At 51.7% G+C, this 15,918-nt stretch overlaps 1 protein-coding gene across 4 annotated transcripts in view; it reads left to right on the top strand.

The window, feature by feature from the left end:
* Window positions 1-13,628, top strand: part of RPS6KA1 (ribosomal protein S6 kinase A1) — a 37,436-nt gene extending 23,808 nt beyond the window's left edge. For 3 of the 4 annotated variants that reach the window (XM_062014436.1, XM_062014433.1, XM_062014435.1), the window contains 20 exons: window positions 2,355-2,471; window positions 3,444-3,525; window positions 3,802-3,882; window positions 4,478-4,557; window positions 5,182-5,288; window positions 5,868-5,905; window positions 6,043-6,185; window positions 6,766-6,836; window positions 7,106-7,194; window positions 7,393-7,457; window positions 8,414-8,516; window positions 8,752-8,879; window positions 9,247-9,372; window positions 9,790-9,879; window positions 10,111-10,269; window positions 10,489-10,650; window positions 11,238-11,314; window positions 11,404-11,521; window positions 12,094-12,231; window positions 12,549-13,628. In XM_062014436.1, coding sequence (XP_061870420.1) covers window positions 2,355-2,471; window positions 3,444-3,525; window positions 3,802-3,882; window positions 4,478-4,557; window positions 5,182-5,288; window positions 5,868-5,905; window positions 6,043-6,185; window positions 6,766-6,836; window positions 7,106-7,194; window positions 7,393-7,457; window positions 8,414-8,516; window positions 8,752-8,879; window positions 9,247-9,372; window positions 9,790-9,879; window positions 10,111-10,269; window positions 10,489-10,650; window positions 11,238-11,314; window positions 11,404-11,521; window positions 12,094-12,231; window positions 12,549-12,671 — 2,097 coding nt within the window. In that variant the 3' untranslated portion in view covers window positions 12,672-13,628. The remainder of the gene's footprint in view (window positions 1-2,354; window positions 2,472-3,443; window positions 3,526-3,801; window positions 3,883-4,477; window positions 4,558-5,181; window positions 5,289-5,867; window positions 5,906-6,042; window positions 6,186-6,765; window positions 6,837-7,105; window positions 7,195-7,392; window positions 7,458-8,413; window positions 8,517-8,751; window positions 8,880-9,246; window positions 9,373-9,789; window positions 9,880-10,110; window positions 10,270-10,488; window positions 10,651-11,237; window positions 11,315-11,403; window positions 11,522-12,093; window positions 12,232-12,548) is intronic. The other variant, XM_062014434.1, reaches the window with a different exon arrangement.
* The last annotated feature ends 2,290 nt before the right edge of the window (window positions 13,629-15,918 follow it).

Here is a 15,918-nt window from a genome sequence, read left to right as displayed (position 1 = left end):
AGGGGAAGAATTCCCACAGCTCTGAGAATCCATCACTCTGCAGCCCCCCAAGTAGTGTAGGAGGATGAGTCCAGTGCTTTGGAGGTGGATAAAGGGGTTCATGTTAAGTGTTCCTCTCCACATGTCTCTGGACCTGCTTCTGCAGGGGGGTTGGACTGGATGATCTCTAAAGATCCCTTCCAACCCTACCGTCCTGTGACTCCACATAGGTGTGGGATGCTCCAGGGCTGTGCAAGTGCTGCTGCTGTGGACACCTGGCTTTTCACTAGTGTTCCTGAGAAGATGTGGAGGAGGGAAAGAGCCTGCAGCTTCCACTGGTCCTATCCCCAGGTCTCTGCCTGCTGTGGGGTCACTCACAGATCTCTTGGCTGCCTCTTGCTCAGGCACTTGGCTAGAAGTGGGAAGCTGTCTTTAGACAGAGCTGTCTGCCAGGGACTAAGCCCCCAGACCAAAGCAGAAACAAGGTGGCTGATTTAAGCTGAGAGATGACACAGAACATGAAAACTCATTGTTACAGGGATTAGAAGATCGTTCTTGTATGATCACTGAGCCCAGGAAGCAGCAGGATAAGACAGCAGAGCTGCTGTCCCCTGCCCCTCTCCCCACGCTGGGGCTGAACGTGCTGCACTTCTGAGAGCGTGGGCTTCTCTGTGAGCTCTCAGTGTCAGAATCATGCAGCATCTTGAGAGAGCAAAGCCTCTTGCTCATCTAGAGACAAGCCAGGCACGAGGGCGGGAAGGGAAGGGTGCTCACTGCAGGTAGGCAACCACATCCGTGGGCACTGGGCAAAGCCACGCGCCCCGAGGAGGGGCTGGGAGGGTGAGGAGTGGGCTGGGGCACAGCCAGAGCCTGAAACTCAGTTCCTGTTGTTTTTAAGCACTGCTTTGATTCAGCTGCTTCCAGACCAAGTGTCAGAATACTTTTAGAAGACAATGAGTAACATCTTTTTTCCCCCCACCCACCTCTGCCGGGGAGAAAAAACAAAACAAGAGTCTCATTCTTTTTGGAAGCCTTCGATGGCCACATCTGCCACAGGGTCAGACAACAACTGGGTTTAGTGCCCTTTGGAGCATAATTGCTGGTCTTCAGGTCCAAATAGCAACCAGAGTACATCTGACACTGGATAATGTGGGGCTGAAGTGCTGAGAGCCTGGACTTGCCCTTACAAGATGTACAGCTCTGAAGCAGTTCTGGCCTGAATGAGATCCATGTCACTGAAGTGGGAAGTTGAGTACAGCCCAGTGTGGGCTCTGCTTGTGGGGAGCCCAGAGCAGGGCTGGAACAGGTCAAACTGTGGGGAAAACCGAGTGCAGATACACCAGCTGGGTGTGATCCAGAGCAGTAGACTAGAAGTGTAAAAAGTCTCTTGCGACCTGATCTAGGTTGATGTGACCTGATCTAGGTGAACCTGCTTCTGCAGGGGGGTTGGACTGGATGATCTCTAAAGGTCCCTTCCAATCCCCACTATTCTGTGATCCTATGATTCTTAATCTTTGGGATGCAAGAGGAAAGCAGCACAAGATGCTTCTGTTGAGCTAAAAGCTGAGCTTTGGGCACCAGAGGTATGGATGAGGTTTGCAGGGGAATGGAGGTGTCTGAGCCTTACCTCAGGGGCTGTGACTGCTCTTGGCCCAGCTTCACTGGGGGCTTTATTTCAGGGGCTGTGGCTGCTCTTGGCCCAGCTTCACTGGGGGCTTTATTTCAGGGGCTGTGGCTGCTCTTGGCCCAGCTTCACTGGGGGCTTTACTCCAGATTCTGCTCATTACATCTCATTTCCTTCTTTATTTCTTTTTTTACATAAAAGAATGTGTTTTAAACAAAACATGTGCCAGGGACCTTGGCTTCCCCTCAATCTTCTCGAAGGCTTGAGTCTGTTAAAGCATCATCTGTATGTGCTGAGGCTGCACTAAGACTTCTGTTGCAGAGCTGCTCAGATTGCTGAGCAGATGGGCTCCAACATGTCTCATTTTTGCCAGCCCCGGCCGTGTTTTGACAACACCGCCGTGTTTTTGTGTTGTGGGATTTTTAGTGGCATAAACACTCCTGGGTTTGCTACCAATGCTTTAAAAAGGAAGGTGCTTTTCAAGCACTCTTCTGAAATGCAGTTCAAAGGAAGGTGGTGCCTGCAGAGCCTTTGGGGAGCACAGGGGGTGTCTCACACGCTGCCTGTGCAAACCCACCACTGACTTGTTCCTTCCAGAGGTTGAAACCAGGAGGTACCTGTGACAAGCACCAACCTCTCAGATGTGGTTCCTGTGAGTCTGTAGCTACACTCCTTCGTCCTTAATCAGACAAGGGTTGCTTGCCCTCACTCAGGAGAATATTCCCAGTCAACCAGGTCCCTTCTTTCCCAGGGTGAAGGTGTTGTGAAGGAAATCAACATCACTCACCACGTGAAGGAGGGCTCTGAGAAAGCCGACCCGTCGCAGTTTGAGCTCCTCAAGGTGCTGGGACAGGGCTCCTTTGGCAAGGTGAGTTCACTCCTTCCTATGTATCGTGCCAGATCAGAGATTTTGATGGTAAAAGGGATGGACCCCAACCAAACCACTGCCCTGATTCCCACCTGATTGTGAGAATCTGACTGGTGAGACCACTTGGCAAAGGGTTGCTTCTAACCTGAGAGGCAGCTGTAGTGAAGCCTTCTCATAAAGGGCCAGCCTGTATGTCCAAAGCTCCCCTGTAGTCCTTTTTTCAGATGATAAGGAGGAAAGGAGCAGTCTCTTGCTTGTGTCACACAGGGCAGAAGGACCTCCTGCAGCTCTCAGTCGAATTGAGGCTTTGGAGAACTTCTCAGAAATGATGCAGTGTGCCAGGGACTAGTTTCAGCCCTTGTTTATGGTCCAGTTTCCCTTCTGTGAAGGGGGAAGGAAGTAGCCTGTAACTCTTACCTATTTCAATGTGTAAATAATACAGGTCTCTCACAGACCATCTGCTCACACATTAAATCAACTTCACATCAATCAGTTACCAGCCCCATGTGCCATTGTCTGGGCAAAGGCAGCAGCGGCAAAAGAAAGGTTGTGTCTTTTAGGAAGGGCCTAAAACCAGGGAGATTGGGACATCAGAGAAGGAGGTAAAAATCTAAAGGGGATGCAGAACCTGAATAACGAGCTGATGTGGCTGTCAAAGCAGCAAGTCACCAGGAGCCTTTGTGGTACACTGAGGCATCAGTCACAGCTCCAGGGAACTGCAGGAGTGAGCAGGAGGTGTGGGAGCCTGCAGAGGAGGGGAGTGCAGTGTAAAAGCACGAGTGGAGACAGGGAGTGAGGAGCCTGTGCTTCCCTAGAAACCCCCCAGGACTTCACAAGGAGCTTGAGGTGCATCCTACCAGTCCTGTGGCCCCCTGCTCCTTAGGGTGACTGGGAGGTTTGCCACCTGGGGAGGCATCCAGCTCCTGCTGCTCACACTTAGAGCTTGGTGAATGTGGTGTTCTTCTGCCTCAGGTTTTCTTGGTGAGAAAAATAACACCACCAGACAACAACCACCTCTATGCCATGAAAGTGCTCAAGAAGGCGACATTGAAAGGTAGGAGACTTACAGCGATGCTCTTATCCTCTGTGCCTTAAAGAGCACTTTTGACAGCAACTGCCAGCCCCAGGGGGAGCTGGGTAAAAGAAAAGTGTCTTTATCACAGCCAAACAGCCTCCTCTTCTCATCATCTGTACAAAAAAACTTTGTGGCAGTGATGGAGGTGGGAAAGATCTGTGTGGAGCTGCCTGGCACTGAGGCTGAGGCCAAAGCTGGCACCAGGGCAGTGTGTGCTTTGTGCAGGGTTTGAGATGTTCCTCTCTCTTTCCACAGTGCGTGACCGAGTAAGAACAAAGTTAGAAAGGGACATCCTGGCTGATGTAAACCATCCCTTTGTGGTGAAACTCCACTATGGTGAGTGGGGAGCAAGCTGGGATGCTGGGAGAGGGGCTGGAGGCTCCAACAGACACTGACTGCTCTTAGGCACAGGAGAGAAAGATGCTACTCCAGGCACACCTGCCATGAGCAGGTAGATGAGCGTGAGGCATCCAGCAACAGGCTGCTTGGAGGATGCTGACAGACTCTCATGGTCCTTAACAGGCTTCTGGAAATACCTAAAGTGGAGAAGAGGTCTGGATCAGTCTGTATCCATCAATGGCTCTGCTGCTCTGGAGCCTTCACAGTCCCCTTAACACAAATCCTTTCCTGGAAAGGTCTTTAGTCCCATGTCCAGTCTGGCTATTGAATGGGGAACAGGGCATAGACTGGGAGAAGAGGTTTAAACATCAAATCCTTGGGGTTAAAACATAAAATCAGGAGAAACTGAGAAAGGAGCATTGACTAGTCAAGCCAGAGTCTGGCAGGATTCATGCTCTGACTCGGAAGAAGTGCTGGTGACCACACAGGGCATGTGTGTGCCTGGAGCTGGTGGGATTGAAGTGATTAATGTAACACCACGGAGCCTCCCCTCAGCACAGGGCTCTGATTCCTGCCCTGGCTTCTGTTTCAGCATTCCAGACAGAGGGGAAGCTGTATCTCATCTTGGATTTCCTCAGAGGAGGTGACCTCTTCACTCGGCTTTCCAAAGAGGTGGGTTGCAGGGACTCTCGGTTCATCTATGTTTAATTGCCTGGGGAAGGGATTGACCCTCACAAAGTCTTTGCAAGGGGTGGAAACACCCTCCAACCTGCTGCTAGCCCAGAGCTGGCAACGAGAGAGGATGTCTCAGGAACCCTGGCAGAGAAGAAGCAGCAGAGGAGACAGGTCTCACCTCTGCTGAGCATCATGTTAGGAATGAGAACAGGCAAGAAGGAGGTTCTGCTGCAGTGTGGGGTCACCTCTCTGGGCCAGGGGGGAGGGGAGGGGAGGGGAGGGGAGGGGAGGGGAGGGGAGGGGAGGGGAGGGGAGGGGAGGGGAGGGGAGGGGAGGGGAGGGGAGGGGAGGGGAGGGGAGGGGAGGGGAGGGGAGGGGAGGGGAGGGGAGGGGAGGGGAAGGCAGGTGAAGACATCACCTGCTGCACATCAACCTTTCAAAGACTCATCTGCTGCTTTACAACCTGATTTGGGTTTTGATACTTTAGGGTAGGTAAAGGCTGGGAAACTCGGGTGTGAGAGGGCAGGAGGGAGCAACAGGGATGTGAAGGGCCTTGCACGGGTGCAGAGGAGGTAAATGCTGTAACCCTGGTGCCTGTCCACTCCCTCTCCCCCCCTGCAGATCATGTTCACTGAGGAGGATGTGAAGTTCTACCTGGCAGAGCTTGCTCTGGGGCTCGACCATCTGCACAGCCTGGGCATCATCTACCGGGACCTTAAACCAGAGAAGTACGTGGGGCACAGGCAGGGCAGGACAGCGAGTCCTTCAGCTCCATCCTGAGCCTGCAGCCAAAAGGATGCAGCCTCCTTCCACAGAGGTGCCAGGGGGAAGGGGCAGTGCCAAGCCACAGCTCCTGCTCCTCAGATCAGCAGCGATGGGCAGGAGGGAGGCAGCATGTGTGCACCACATGTCTGAGCAGCAAACCCTTGGCAGTCTCTGGGCTCTGGCTTTAAGCAATTGAGAGCCTTTGGAGGGAAGAGGCACCAGGCTGAGCCTCTGCAGAGACACATACCAGCTGCATGGCTTGGTCATCCTTACCTGGGCTATGCAGGGGGACAAAGGTGGTGCAACCTGGGTGGGTCATTCGTTCAGTGTGAAGTTAAGGGCATCAAGAGAAGGGAGCTGCTCTTGTCCTACATGGTCCTATTCATGTCTTGGTGATGGAGCTTAAAGCACTGGAGGGAGGAAGAGGTAACTTTCTTCTCTGGATTGTGGGAGTACCTTGGGCCAGCCTCTGCTGTGGGTGCTTGTTCTCACCAGCCCTTCTTGCAGACAGCAACAACTTGTTTTTCTCATTCCCACTGTAGCATCCTCTTGGATGAAGAAGGACACATCAGGCTCACAGGTAAGGGGCTCCACAAAAGCCTTGTGCACCAGCAAGGCTGGTTCTTGAAACAGAGAGCTTCTATTAAACCTCTCTGCTCTGTGTGATTGCCTAGAGCAGGTGTGTGTGCGCACTGGCAGTTTTTCTCTCTTATGTAGATTTTGGCTTGAGTAAGGAGGCTATAGACCACGAGAAGAAAGCCTACTCCTTCTGTGGGACAGTGGAATATATGGCCCCAGAGGTTGTGAATCGCCAGGGCCACTCCCACAGTGCTGACTGGTGGTCCTACGGGGTGTTAATGGTACGTACCCCTGAGCCTGGGGGGTCCTGGGCTTAGCACCCAGCCTGGTCACAGCTCTGCAGCTCCCTGAGGGGATTTGGCAAGTCTCACCCCGGGGATGCTCCCCAGGCTCTGTACCCGTCTGGCCAGGCACCCTGCCAGGAGTGTGTGTTTCTGAGAATCAGAATCGTTTTCCTTGGAAAAGTCCCAGCCCTTCCCTCACCCTGCCAAGCCCAGCACTAATCCCATGGCCCTCAGCACCTCAGCTGCACGGCTTTGGGATCCCTCCAGGGCTGGGCACTCCCCCAGCTCCCAGGCAGAGCCGTCCCTTCGCTCCCGGGCTCTGCGCAGATCTGGTGCCACCGTCTGGCAGCTGCCAGATCCGAGGGCTCCGCCGGAACAGCCGCTGCTTCAAGCATCTTCCCACCTCACACCTCGTGAGATAAGCTCCTTCTCAGAAAGCACGACATCCCTGATGTGTTTCAGAGCTCGACTTTTTGGTCCTCAAGAGCTTTTTGCTGCCTTTAGCGAGCTCAGCGGGATCTGTGCAACCCTCACCCCTGCTCTCGTGTGACCTCCCCTTCTTCTCTTTCCCTCCTAGTTTGAAATGCTCACTGGCTCACTGCCCTTCCAGGGGAAGGATCGTAAGGAGACCATGACCCACATCCTCAAGTAAGAGGAGTCTGTGTCCCTGTGTGTAGGAGGCAGCCTGTGTCCCTGTGTGTAGGAGGCAGCCTCTGCTCCTTCCCTGAGCGTGTTGCAATTCGGGGAGTCTCACAACTTCATGGCATCGTTTGGCAAGTGGTTTGGTATCAGCAGTTCGTTTGAAGGGTGCAGTGTGGATGCCAAACAGATGATTGTACTTTTCAGGGGTGGAGGTGCTGCAGTTGGCTTGTTAGTTGACTTTAAAGCTGTAACCGATTTCATAACTTCCCTCGTAGAGCAAAGCTGGGCATGCCACAGTTCCTGAGTACTGAGGCACAGAGCCTCCTGAGAGCCCTTTTCAAAAGGAATCCAGCCAACAGATTAGGTAACACCTATTTTTTTTTGCTGGTTGCTGCATAGAGCTGATGCTGTACCGAGGCCTGTCACGTCCTCGTGGGTCAGCAGCGTGTTCACACTTGTGCTGGGTTAATGGGCCCATCTCCTCACAGCCAGGTTCCCTGTGCTGCACACGTGGGAGCAGCCTTTGCTTTGGCAGAGGTGTAATGCAATGCACATCTTCCAGGGTCTGGACCAGATGGGGCAGAAGAGATCAAGCGCCATCCTTTCTACTCCACCATTGACTGGAATGTGAGTATCAGGAACATGACAGCAAACTCCTTCCCCTCTCAGCACCAACCCCACAGCACTGAGCACAGAGACAGTGTGGCCTGACCAGCACTGGGGCAGCTGCCCAGCCCCATCTCCATCTCCCCCAGTAATCCTTCCCCAAAACTACAACTCTTCTATGTCCTGTGGATGACTGTTTGGTACCTGAGTTGCCTGTGATCTCACCTGGCTTTGAATTTACTCATTTCTCAACAGTAAGGTGCAGGTTTTAATTGGGGTTTGGCACAAGGATTGCACAAAGTGGGAAGGAACATTTCTGGCAAGGAAATACCTTGTTTTGTACAGAGGAGGGTGATGGCTGAAGCAATGTTTACCAACTCCCTGCTTTACCACATAATTCTGTTTCTTCCCTGTTTTCCCTTACTTGGTGAGGGATTTTGAAGATCGCTCTGATGCTTTCAAGGCACCCAGCAAGCTGCTGACTGAACCTCCAGCAGTGCAACTGAAGCTTCTTTCAAGTTTCTGCTTCAAGAAGCAATGTAGAAAGGCTACCTGTGGGAGTGCTGGGATACAAATGTCCTCCCCCGGCATCTCCTCTGGCTGCCCCAGGACATGAGTGTCAGCAAAGCCCTAAGGGGAGTTAGGAGCAGGTGGAAGAGCCTGATGAGGTTAATACTGAATGGATTCTGCTTTTGGAATGAGGCCAAAATGTACATAGGGCACTTGTTTTCCTTGATTTAATATAGGGCAGAACTTGTAGTATTTGCCCCCAAACTGACTCAAAAGCCCCCCAGCAGCCCGGCCTTCCCTCAGGCTGCTGAGCTGCCATTCAATACAAAGCCATGGCGCTGTTTCTAGTTTCCCAGAATCTCTTCTTGGCCTCTGGTTCCTTCCAAAGCTTTCACCCTCCTGAGGTGAAGAGTTCTGAGTGGGTACAGGAGCTGTCAGAGCACTTTGGAGCTGCCTTTGTCTTGCAGAAGCTGTACCGCCGGGAGATCAAGCCTCCCTTCAGGCCTGCCGTGGGGCAGCCCGACGACACCTTCTACTTCGATGCAGAGTTTACGTCTCGTACCCCAAAAGGTTTGGAGGAATTCAGGGAAAGCCAAAGTTTCCTGTCTCGATACAGGTTCACCTCCTGCTGACAGCTGCAGGTGGTTGCAGAGCTGGGGAGGTGGCCCAGGCATAGATAAGCTGGGAGTGAGCTCGGTGCTGTATGCTGTGGCTCTTGTCTTAGCCTAAAGAGGAGCTGTAGCTCCTGGGGAGCAAGGGGAAGGGTTCTGCTTCCCTCTTCAAGTTGTCTCTGCTCCTGTTGCAGATTCCCCAGGCATCCCTCCTAGTGCAGGCGCTCATCAGCTCTTCCGAGGCTTCAGTTTCGTGGCAACAGGGCTGATGGAGGATGGCAAGGTGAAGCCTGCCCAGCCTCCTCTGCATTCTGTGGTGCAGGTAAAGTGGGGACGAGGGAGCAGCTGTTTGAAGCTGCAGTAATACCCCAGAGTGGGTGCATGGGACCCCTGTGCTGTTGGGAGCAGCACTATCGGGTAGCCCAGGGCAGAGCTGTTCTGGGGGTTTGTGTGAATGCTCATGGGTTGATAGATGCCACCAAAATGCACCATGCTAGATGCAGACAGTGTTAGCCCACTGACCTATATCTGCCTGGTTCTCTCCTCCTCCCTCTGCCCACCCGGGAGGAGAAGCTGTGGGATGTAGCAGACAGCAGTCTGTCAGTTCACTCTGTGCTGCAGTTGACTCGTTACATTGCACAAACCCTTCCCTGAACACTCTCGGCTCTCCCTCTGCTCTTCTCTCACAGCAGCTGCACGGCAAGAACGTCCAGTTCAGCGACGGCTACGTGGGGATGGAGACAATCGGCATCGGCTCCTACTCAGTGTGTAAACGCTGCATCCATAAAGCGACCAACATGGAGTATGCAGTCAAGGTCTGAGCTTGAGCACCTCAACTGAACTCCCCTTTAGATTTCTGTTCAGCCCCATGATGGCCAAAATAACATCCAGCAGTGAAATCGCTTCCCCTGCTTGCAGAGGGCCCTGATGGACAATTTCTGTGCCACTGCACAAGTTTCTTCTTTGGGGATGGGGGGAAGGGGTCCTCCCCTCTCTATCTGTCTTTGCAAAGCTTGCTGTGGCCATGTCAGCTCTTAAAAGTAACCCAGACAGAACTTTGGGGTTTGGGGACACAGAACTGATGGGGTAGCCAGGGATTTCTAGGTCTTGTGCCAAAGAGAGCAGGGAACGGGGAGCAGATTTGGCACAGGATCCGTGCAGGGCCTCAGACACTCAGCTCCTTTGCCTTTTTCCCATGGTGTGGTGGCTGACGCTTGTCCAAACTCCTGCAGATTATTGACAAGAGCAAGAGAGACCCTTCTGAGGAAATAGAGATCCTGCTGCGCTACGGGCAGCATCCCAACATCATCACCTTGAAAGATGTGAGTGTGACTTGAGGGACCTCTCGTGTGTTTTGGTTTGGGAGGTGGGGAGTGGGGTGTGGGCAGCCCAGTGCAGCCCCACAGCCCTGCTCAAGTCTCACCCTACAGTGAGGAAGCACCAGACCCCTCTCTGCATTCTTCATTTCTGCTTCTTGGAGGCTTCTTGAGGTCCAAAAGGGAAGCTCTGGAAAAGCAGTTTTGGGTGAACCTGCTCCATATTTGCCTTGGTAGGTGTATGATGATGGGAAGTACGTGTACCTGGTGACTGAGCTGATGAGGGGAGGGGAGCTGCTTGACAAAATCCTCAGACAGAAGTTTTTCTCAGAGAGGGAAGCCAGTTCAGTCCTGCACACCATCTGTAAGACAGTGGAGTACCTGCACTCCCAGATGGTGAGTATGGTTCCAGCTGTGTTCTGGGAAGCTGTCTGCCACTGCACCCTGCTCCTCCTTTTCCAGGGACTAACTCTGCCTCTCAGAACTGTTACTTCTTGTTGGTGTTGCTGTCTTGGCAAGCCAGATGAGAGGCCAGAGCAAGGGCTGAGTGTCCTGATGCAGCCTCAGCCCTTTGTCTTCCAGGGGTATGAGAATGGCACTTTCTTTGCTCCACAGGTGGTTCACAGGGATTTGAAACCCAGCAACATTCTCTACTTGGATGAGTCAGGAAACCCCGAGAGCATTCGCATTTGTGACTTTGGCTTTGCCAAGCAGCTGAGGGCAGAGAACGGCCTTCTTATGACTCCCTGCTACACAGAAAACTTCGTGGCACCCGAGGTAAGTGCCTGAAAGCCTTCAGGGGCTCTCCCAGCCCTCCCCCTGTGCCCCTCACTCAGCATGGGCAGGTCTGCCCTGGTCCCAGCTCCAGGCTGCTCTGGCATATTCTGTCCTGGGAGAGGATATTACAGAAATACCTCTTGTAGTGATGAGCAAAGAGGAGATCTCGAGTGCAGTTTCAGTGCAGTCCTCCAGCGTGTCCTGTCCTTATGAGGGGGTTTGCTTAGGGTACCAAGACCTTAGAATCCCAGTGGTTTCCTAGGCTGCTTCCCTTCCTGATTAACTCATCTTCCACTCAGTTGTCTTGGTGCTGAAGACAGACAAGGAGCTGTCACACTGTGCAGTGTCACCAGGCTGAATGTGGCTTCTTCCTCACGTGCCACTTTGCTATGCCTCAGGGGTTCCTCTGCTCCATGAAACCAAAACCTGATTTGAATCCTGGTCCTTAGCTCAAGACATTGCTGCTCCATAGGGCCCGTGGAGCTTTGCACAGAGGCTGCTCACAGGCCGAGCTGCTCTTCAGGAGCTGAAGCTCAGCAACAAGAACTAAACACACTTTGCTTTTCTCCTTCAATTACTCTGCTCAGGTCCTGAAACGCAAAGGCTACGACGAGGGCTGTGACATCTGGAGCCTGGGAGTGCTGCTGTACGCCATGCTGGCAGGGTAAGCGCCTGGCGCTGCGCTGGGGCCCGGGGCACAGCCGCCTGCCTGGGCACAGGGCAGAGCATCCAGCACTCTCTCCTCTTCCCCAGCCGCACTCCGTTTGCAAACGGTCCCAGTGACACTCCAGAAGAGATCCTGAGCCGGATAGGTCGGGGGAACTTCTCCATCAGTGGAGGGAATTGGGACACTATTTCTGATATGGCCAAGGTATAAGACAACTCTGCTTTACACTAAAGGGGTCAAGCAAGGGCCAGTTGCTGGGAGGCAAGTTTAAAGCAGCTTGAGGAAGGAGAACAGAAGAGAAAAGTTCCATTGAAACATAAGGAAAAACTGTTTGAGTGCTGAGGTGAGGGAGCCCTGGCCCAGGCTGCCCAGGGAGGGTGTGGAGGCTCCTTCCTTGGAGGTCTTCAAGACCCACCTGGACACGTTCCTGTGTGACCTGATCTAGGTTGACCTGCTTCTGCAGGGGAGTTGGACTGGATGAGCTCTGAAGGTCCTTTCCAACCCTGCCATTCTATGATTCTATGATGTCTCCTGTGGCAGCTCAGCAACCTCAGTGCCTCCCCCAGCTTTGTTTTAGCTCTGGCTGTGAATTTGGTTTACTGCTGAACTACACCTCCCAGGCCACCAAAACCATATTGTGTATAAAAGGAGATTGATGTCTGGGGGACTTTAAACTTAGCTTCTGAACTTAAAACCTAATTTTAGGACAGACTGGGTATTTCTGCATTGAAATTATGAAATCTTTTAAAGTCTAACTTTACAAACAATGCTCTTAGGATCTCGTATCAAAGATGCTTCATGTAGATCCTCACCAGCGTCTAACAGCCAAGCAGGTCCTGCAGCATCCCTGGATAACCCAGAAGGACAGCTTACCCCAGAGCCAGCTGAACCACCAGGACATTCAGCTTGTGAAGGTACAAAGTCTGGGCTGGGCCTTCCATTGGTTCCTCCTGAGAGCAGAGGTCCAGGAGGGTGATGGTGATGTGGGCAAAGCATGGCAGAAGGTTGGAGAGGAGCAGGATGGGGAGGCAATACACAACAAGCTGGGTTTTTGGCAGGAAGATCCAGAGAGATTCTTTAACTACATGCCAGTACAGGAGAGAGATTTAGAGTAAAAAGAAAGATGCTCCTGGCGTTTTGTGGGGGTCTGGCTGCTCTGGGCCCACATCCTGTAAAGCCCTGAGCCTGAAACGTCTCTTCTACCCCTGACTTGTCGTGCCTTCTCTCCAAGGGGGCGATGGCTGCCACCTACTCTGCACTGAACAGCTCCAAGCCAGGCCCACAGCTGAAGCCCATCGAATCCTCCATTCTGGCCCAGAGGCGGGTGAAGAAACTCCCTTTAACCACCCTGTGAAGTCAGGATGGGATGCAGGAGCATGGTGATGTTAAGGACACACCACACCTCCCACCTGAACCAGGGACAGGAGATGGAGTGGTCAGCACCTGCACAGAGCTCCCTCAGGACTTATTCTCCAAAGGCCAAGTGCCTTCCTGTTCCTGACAGACTGGCTTCTCCTCGTGTGGACTGATCTTTGCTGAGAGAACTTCACTGTAAAACATTTCTGACGTGTAAATTGTCAATTTTTAAAGACATCCATCTGTGTATATGAGACCTAGAATGTATAACTGATGGCAAGTGGCACTAAAAAGCAGCTCTGAATCACCCTTTCCTGTTAGAGCCAGGAATTTGTCGTAGCTACGTCATTCCTTGGAACTGATTCTCTCCAACGTTGTTGCAGCTGGAAGAACACGTTTGGAGTTCAGGCTTTGGGGATTTTCCTCCCTTGAGCCTTTAGATGCTCTTCCCAAAGCCAACCTTGCAGACTCCTAGCCAGCAGCACTCCTCTTTGTAAGGATTTCCCTCCCTTTCACTTTTTGTGTGTGCGTGTTGAGAGCGTGAGGTCGGTTTTTCAGACTCTGTTTCTTCCTCTCTCCTGCCCTCCCCAGCACAGACAGCAGTTCTCTGAACAACACCCACTACGGGTTTTCCCAACACCCCCAGAGGTGCTCAGCTTCCCAGACCCTGCTGGGTTTGATTCTTTCTTTCTCTCTGCCGTCCCACCTTCATCTTCTCCCCATCACTCCTGGGGAGTTTGTCACCTGCGTAAGCGGGGATGACAAAGGGACCTTCTCGGCAAAGCTGAGGCTCTGGGCTGGCTCTGGCTGCTGCTTTTACCACTTTGGGGTTTTCCTTTCTTTCAGCAGCAACCTCTAAAACAAACCATCCTCTTTTTTTTAATTTAACTTTGTTCTACAGCTGGTAACTCAGGGTTTCTTTCTGAATTGTACAATAAACGTGTCATTCAGTTGATGGTTTTTTACTGACTTTTAGCTGCAGAATGAGTGGCCCTGGTTGTTGCCTCACGTTGTTATCTCCAGATAATGATTCTTGCCTGCCTTTTGGGAGATCTGCAAAGCTTTTTTTGCCTGGACCTGTGATGGGAAAACCAGCAGTACTGAGGCAGGGCTGTGTCGTGCCACCTTCTCCCATGTGCAATCACTCACTTTGCAAAGGGAAGTAATTAGGAGCACTTATGGAACAAGGCCGTACTCGCCAGGAAAGGTGGCAGAACGTGGGCTGAGGAGGGAACTTCTGACTCTCAGGACATTGCAGTGCTACTAGAAACCAACACCTGGAGGCAAACTGTGGTAGAAAGAGTTCCTGAGCGTTCTGACCCGCAGGGACTGGCAGGAGCTCTGATGTGGTGATGGCTGCTGCTTGGGAGGAGCAGGAGAGGTCCCAGGACTGCAAACGCTCACGTGCTGAAGGATGTGACTGCAGCAAAGGTTCTCCTGTGCATTTCTGCTACTTCTGCCTGGCCATGTAACAAGAGGGAAGACTTTATGTTGTGCTTTTTTCTTTTGCTTAGTCCCAGTCAGCTCTAAAAAGGAGAATTCCATACAGAATGTCCCCTGAGATGTCCAGCTTGCTCCTCCTCTGCCCTCATCCAGGCAGCCAGGGACAAGCTTGAAATAGTCATCATTTCTTTCTGTGTTTATTATAAGTACTGCTTTGGTGTCCAGAGGAGGAGGCCAGAGCCAGTGCACACTGGATCTTCTCCCTGGGTTTGCCCCAGCCATCAGCAGAGCTGGACTGAATGTTTTGCTGGTAGCTGGGGAGAGGACACTCCACCATGCAAAATACCTTCCTTAAAAACACTACTTTCTCCTCAGGCTGACGGTTGTGTTGCTGCCAGGGAATTATCTTTCCCATCACTGCACAGTGACTGACCTGCCAGTGAGAAGGTTTGCAAAGCTTAGGTACCTGAAACTAACAGAGTACTTATCAACAGCTTCTTTCTGGAGCTGGAGTCAGAGTGGGTCTGTTTGGGTGTTGGTGGGATCCATGGAGACACCTGAGCAGTTCCGTGGAACATTGCTGATGCTGCACTTGGAGGGCAGCGACTGACACAGCAACTGCTTGGACATGTTGGTAGTGATGGCTGCTCACTGAGAACATCTCCTTGGTGCAGACCCTGGGGCTGGGACTGAACCAACCAGTGGCCCTGTGTGCTCAGGAGCTGGCTTGCTTGTAGGAAATGGTAAATGTTTTTAAGTGTCAGTCAGGAAAAACATTACAAGCTCTGCTCAGTGACCCCTGTAATGGTGCTGATGTGAGGCCGATGAGTGACGACTCAAAGATGTGTTGGACAAGCAGGAGCAGAGCTCTGGGGACATGAGCAGAGCAGCTCATGATTGCTGCAGACTCTGCTTGGCCCTGAGAAACTCCCCAAAGTGTCAAACCCTGACACCCACCTCACCAAGGCCTTAGAGGAACTTTGGGTTTGGTGCAGCTGTACCTTCTGGGACCTCCATCCCTTTGGAGGACAGAGTGAACAAGAAGGGCTACACCTTGTTTTCTGGGGTGCTTTTAACCAAATTGTTTGGAGTGATCTTTACATAAGTAAAAATAAGTTTTGAGTTTCAGTTCCAAATCAACCAAGTGCTGTTACTTTTTTAACTCCAGTGCTCAATAAAAATGGACTTGGTGATCTCTCTGTGTATGAGAAGTGTAGGTGTTTGTATGGGGTTGGATGGGTCTGCTTGTTCCCTTTCTGCTTTTCTCCTTATAGCATTAAACCTTTGCCAAAATACAGCTGGGACCAACTGCTGTCATCTTAAGTGAAACTGCATTGTTTCAGGTTAAAGTTGAGCCTGGGTCAGGCTGGCTCTTTAATACCTCTTGGGAGTAGCCAGTGTCTCAGAGAAGACAAAATGATCTGCTCTCACAAGGGTTTGTGATTATTTAGCTTTAACTTGGGTCAAAGAGGACACAACACCTTGCCTTTGTCTTGATTTGAAAAGGGACAAATCCATATTTAACTTTCAGACATAAGGAAACCTTTACAAAGAAAACTGCTTGTTTTATTTGAGGTGATTCATAGTTGACTGGACCTTTAAGATTTTGTTAAGAGCTATACAAAAGCTCAAAGGAGCAGAAGTTCCAGAATCCAGCCTCAAATAACAGCTGAATCTACCTCTGGAATTAACCTGTGTGGAAACAAGGTGTTAATCCATAGACAAGAAGCCTGAAAATAGCATTGAACAACTCTATGTAAGGCAGCTTCTGTATATGAAAGGTCAAACTTTCCTATTTGGAG

Source organism: Colius striatus, chromosome 24 (assembly GCF_028858725.1).
Source record: "Colius striatus isolate bColStr4 chromosome 24, bColStr4.1.hap1, whole genome shotgun sequence".
Taxonomy (NCBI): Eukaryota; Metazoa; Chordata; class Aves; order Coliiformes; family Coliidae; genus Colius; species Colius striatus.
This window is presented reverse-complemented; position numbering and strand designations above follow the sequence as displayed.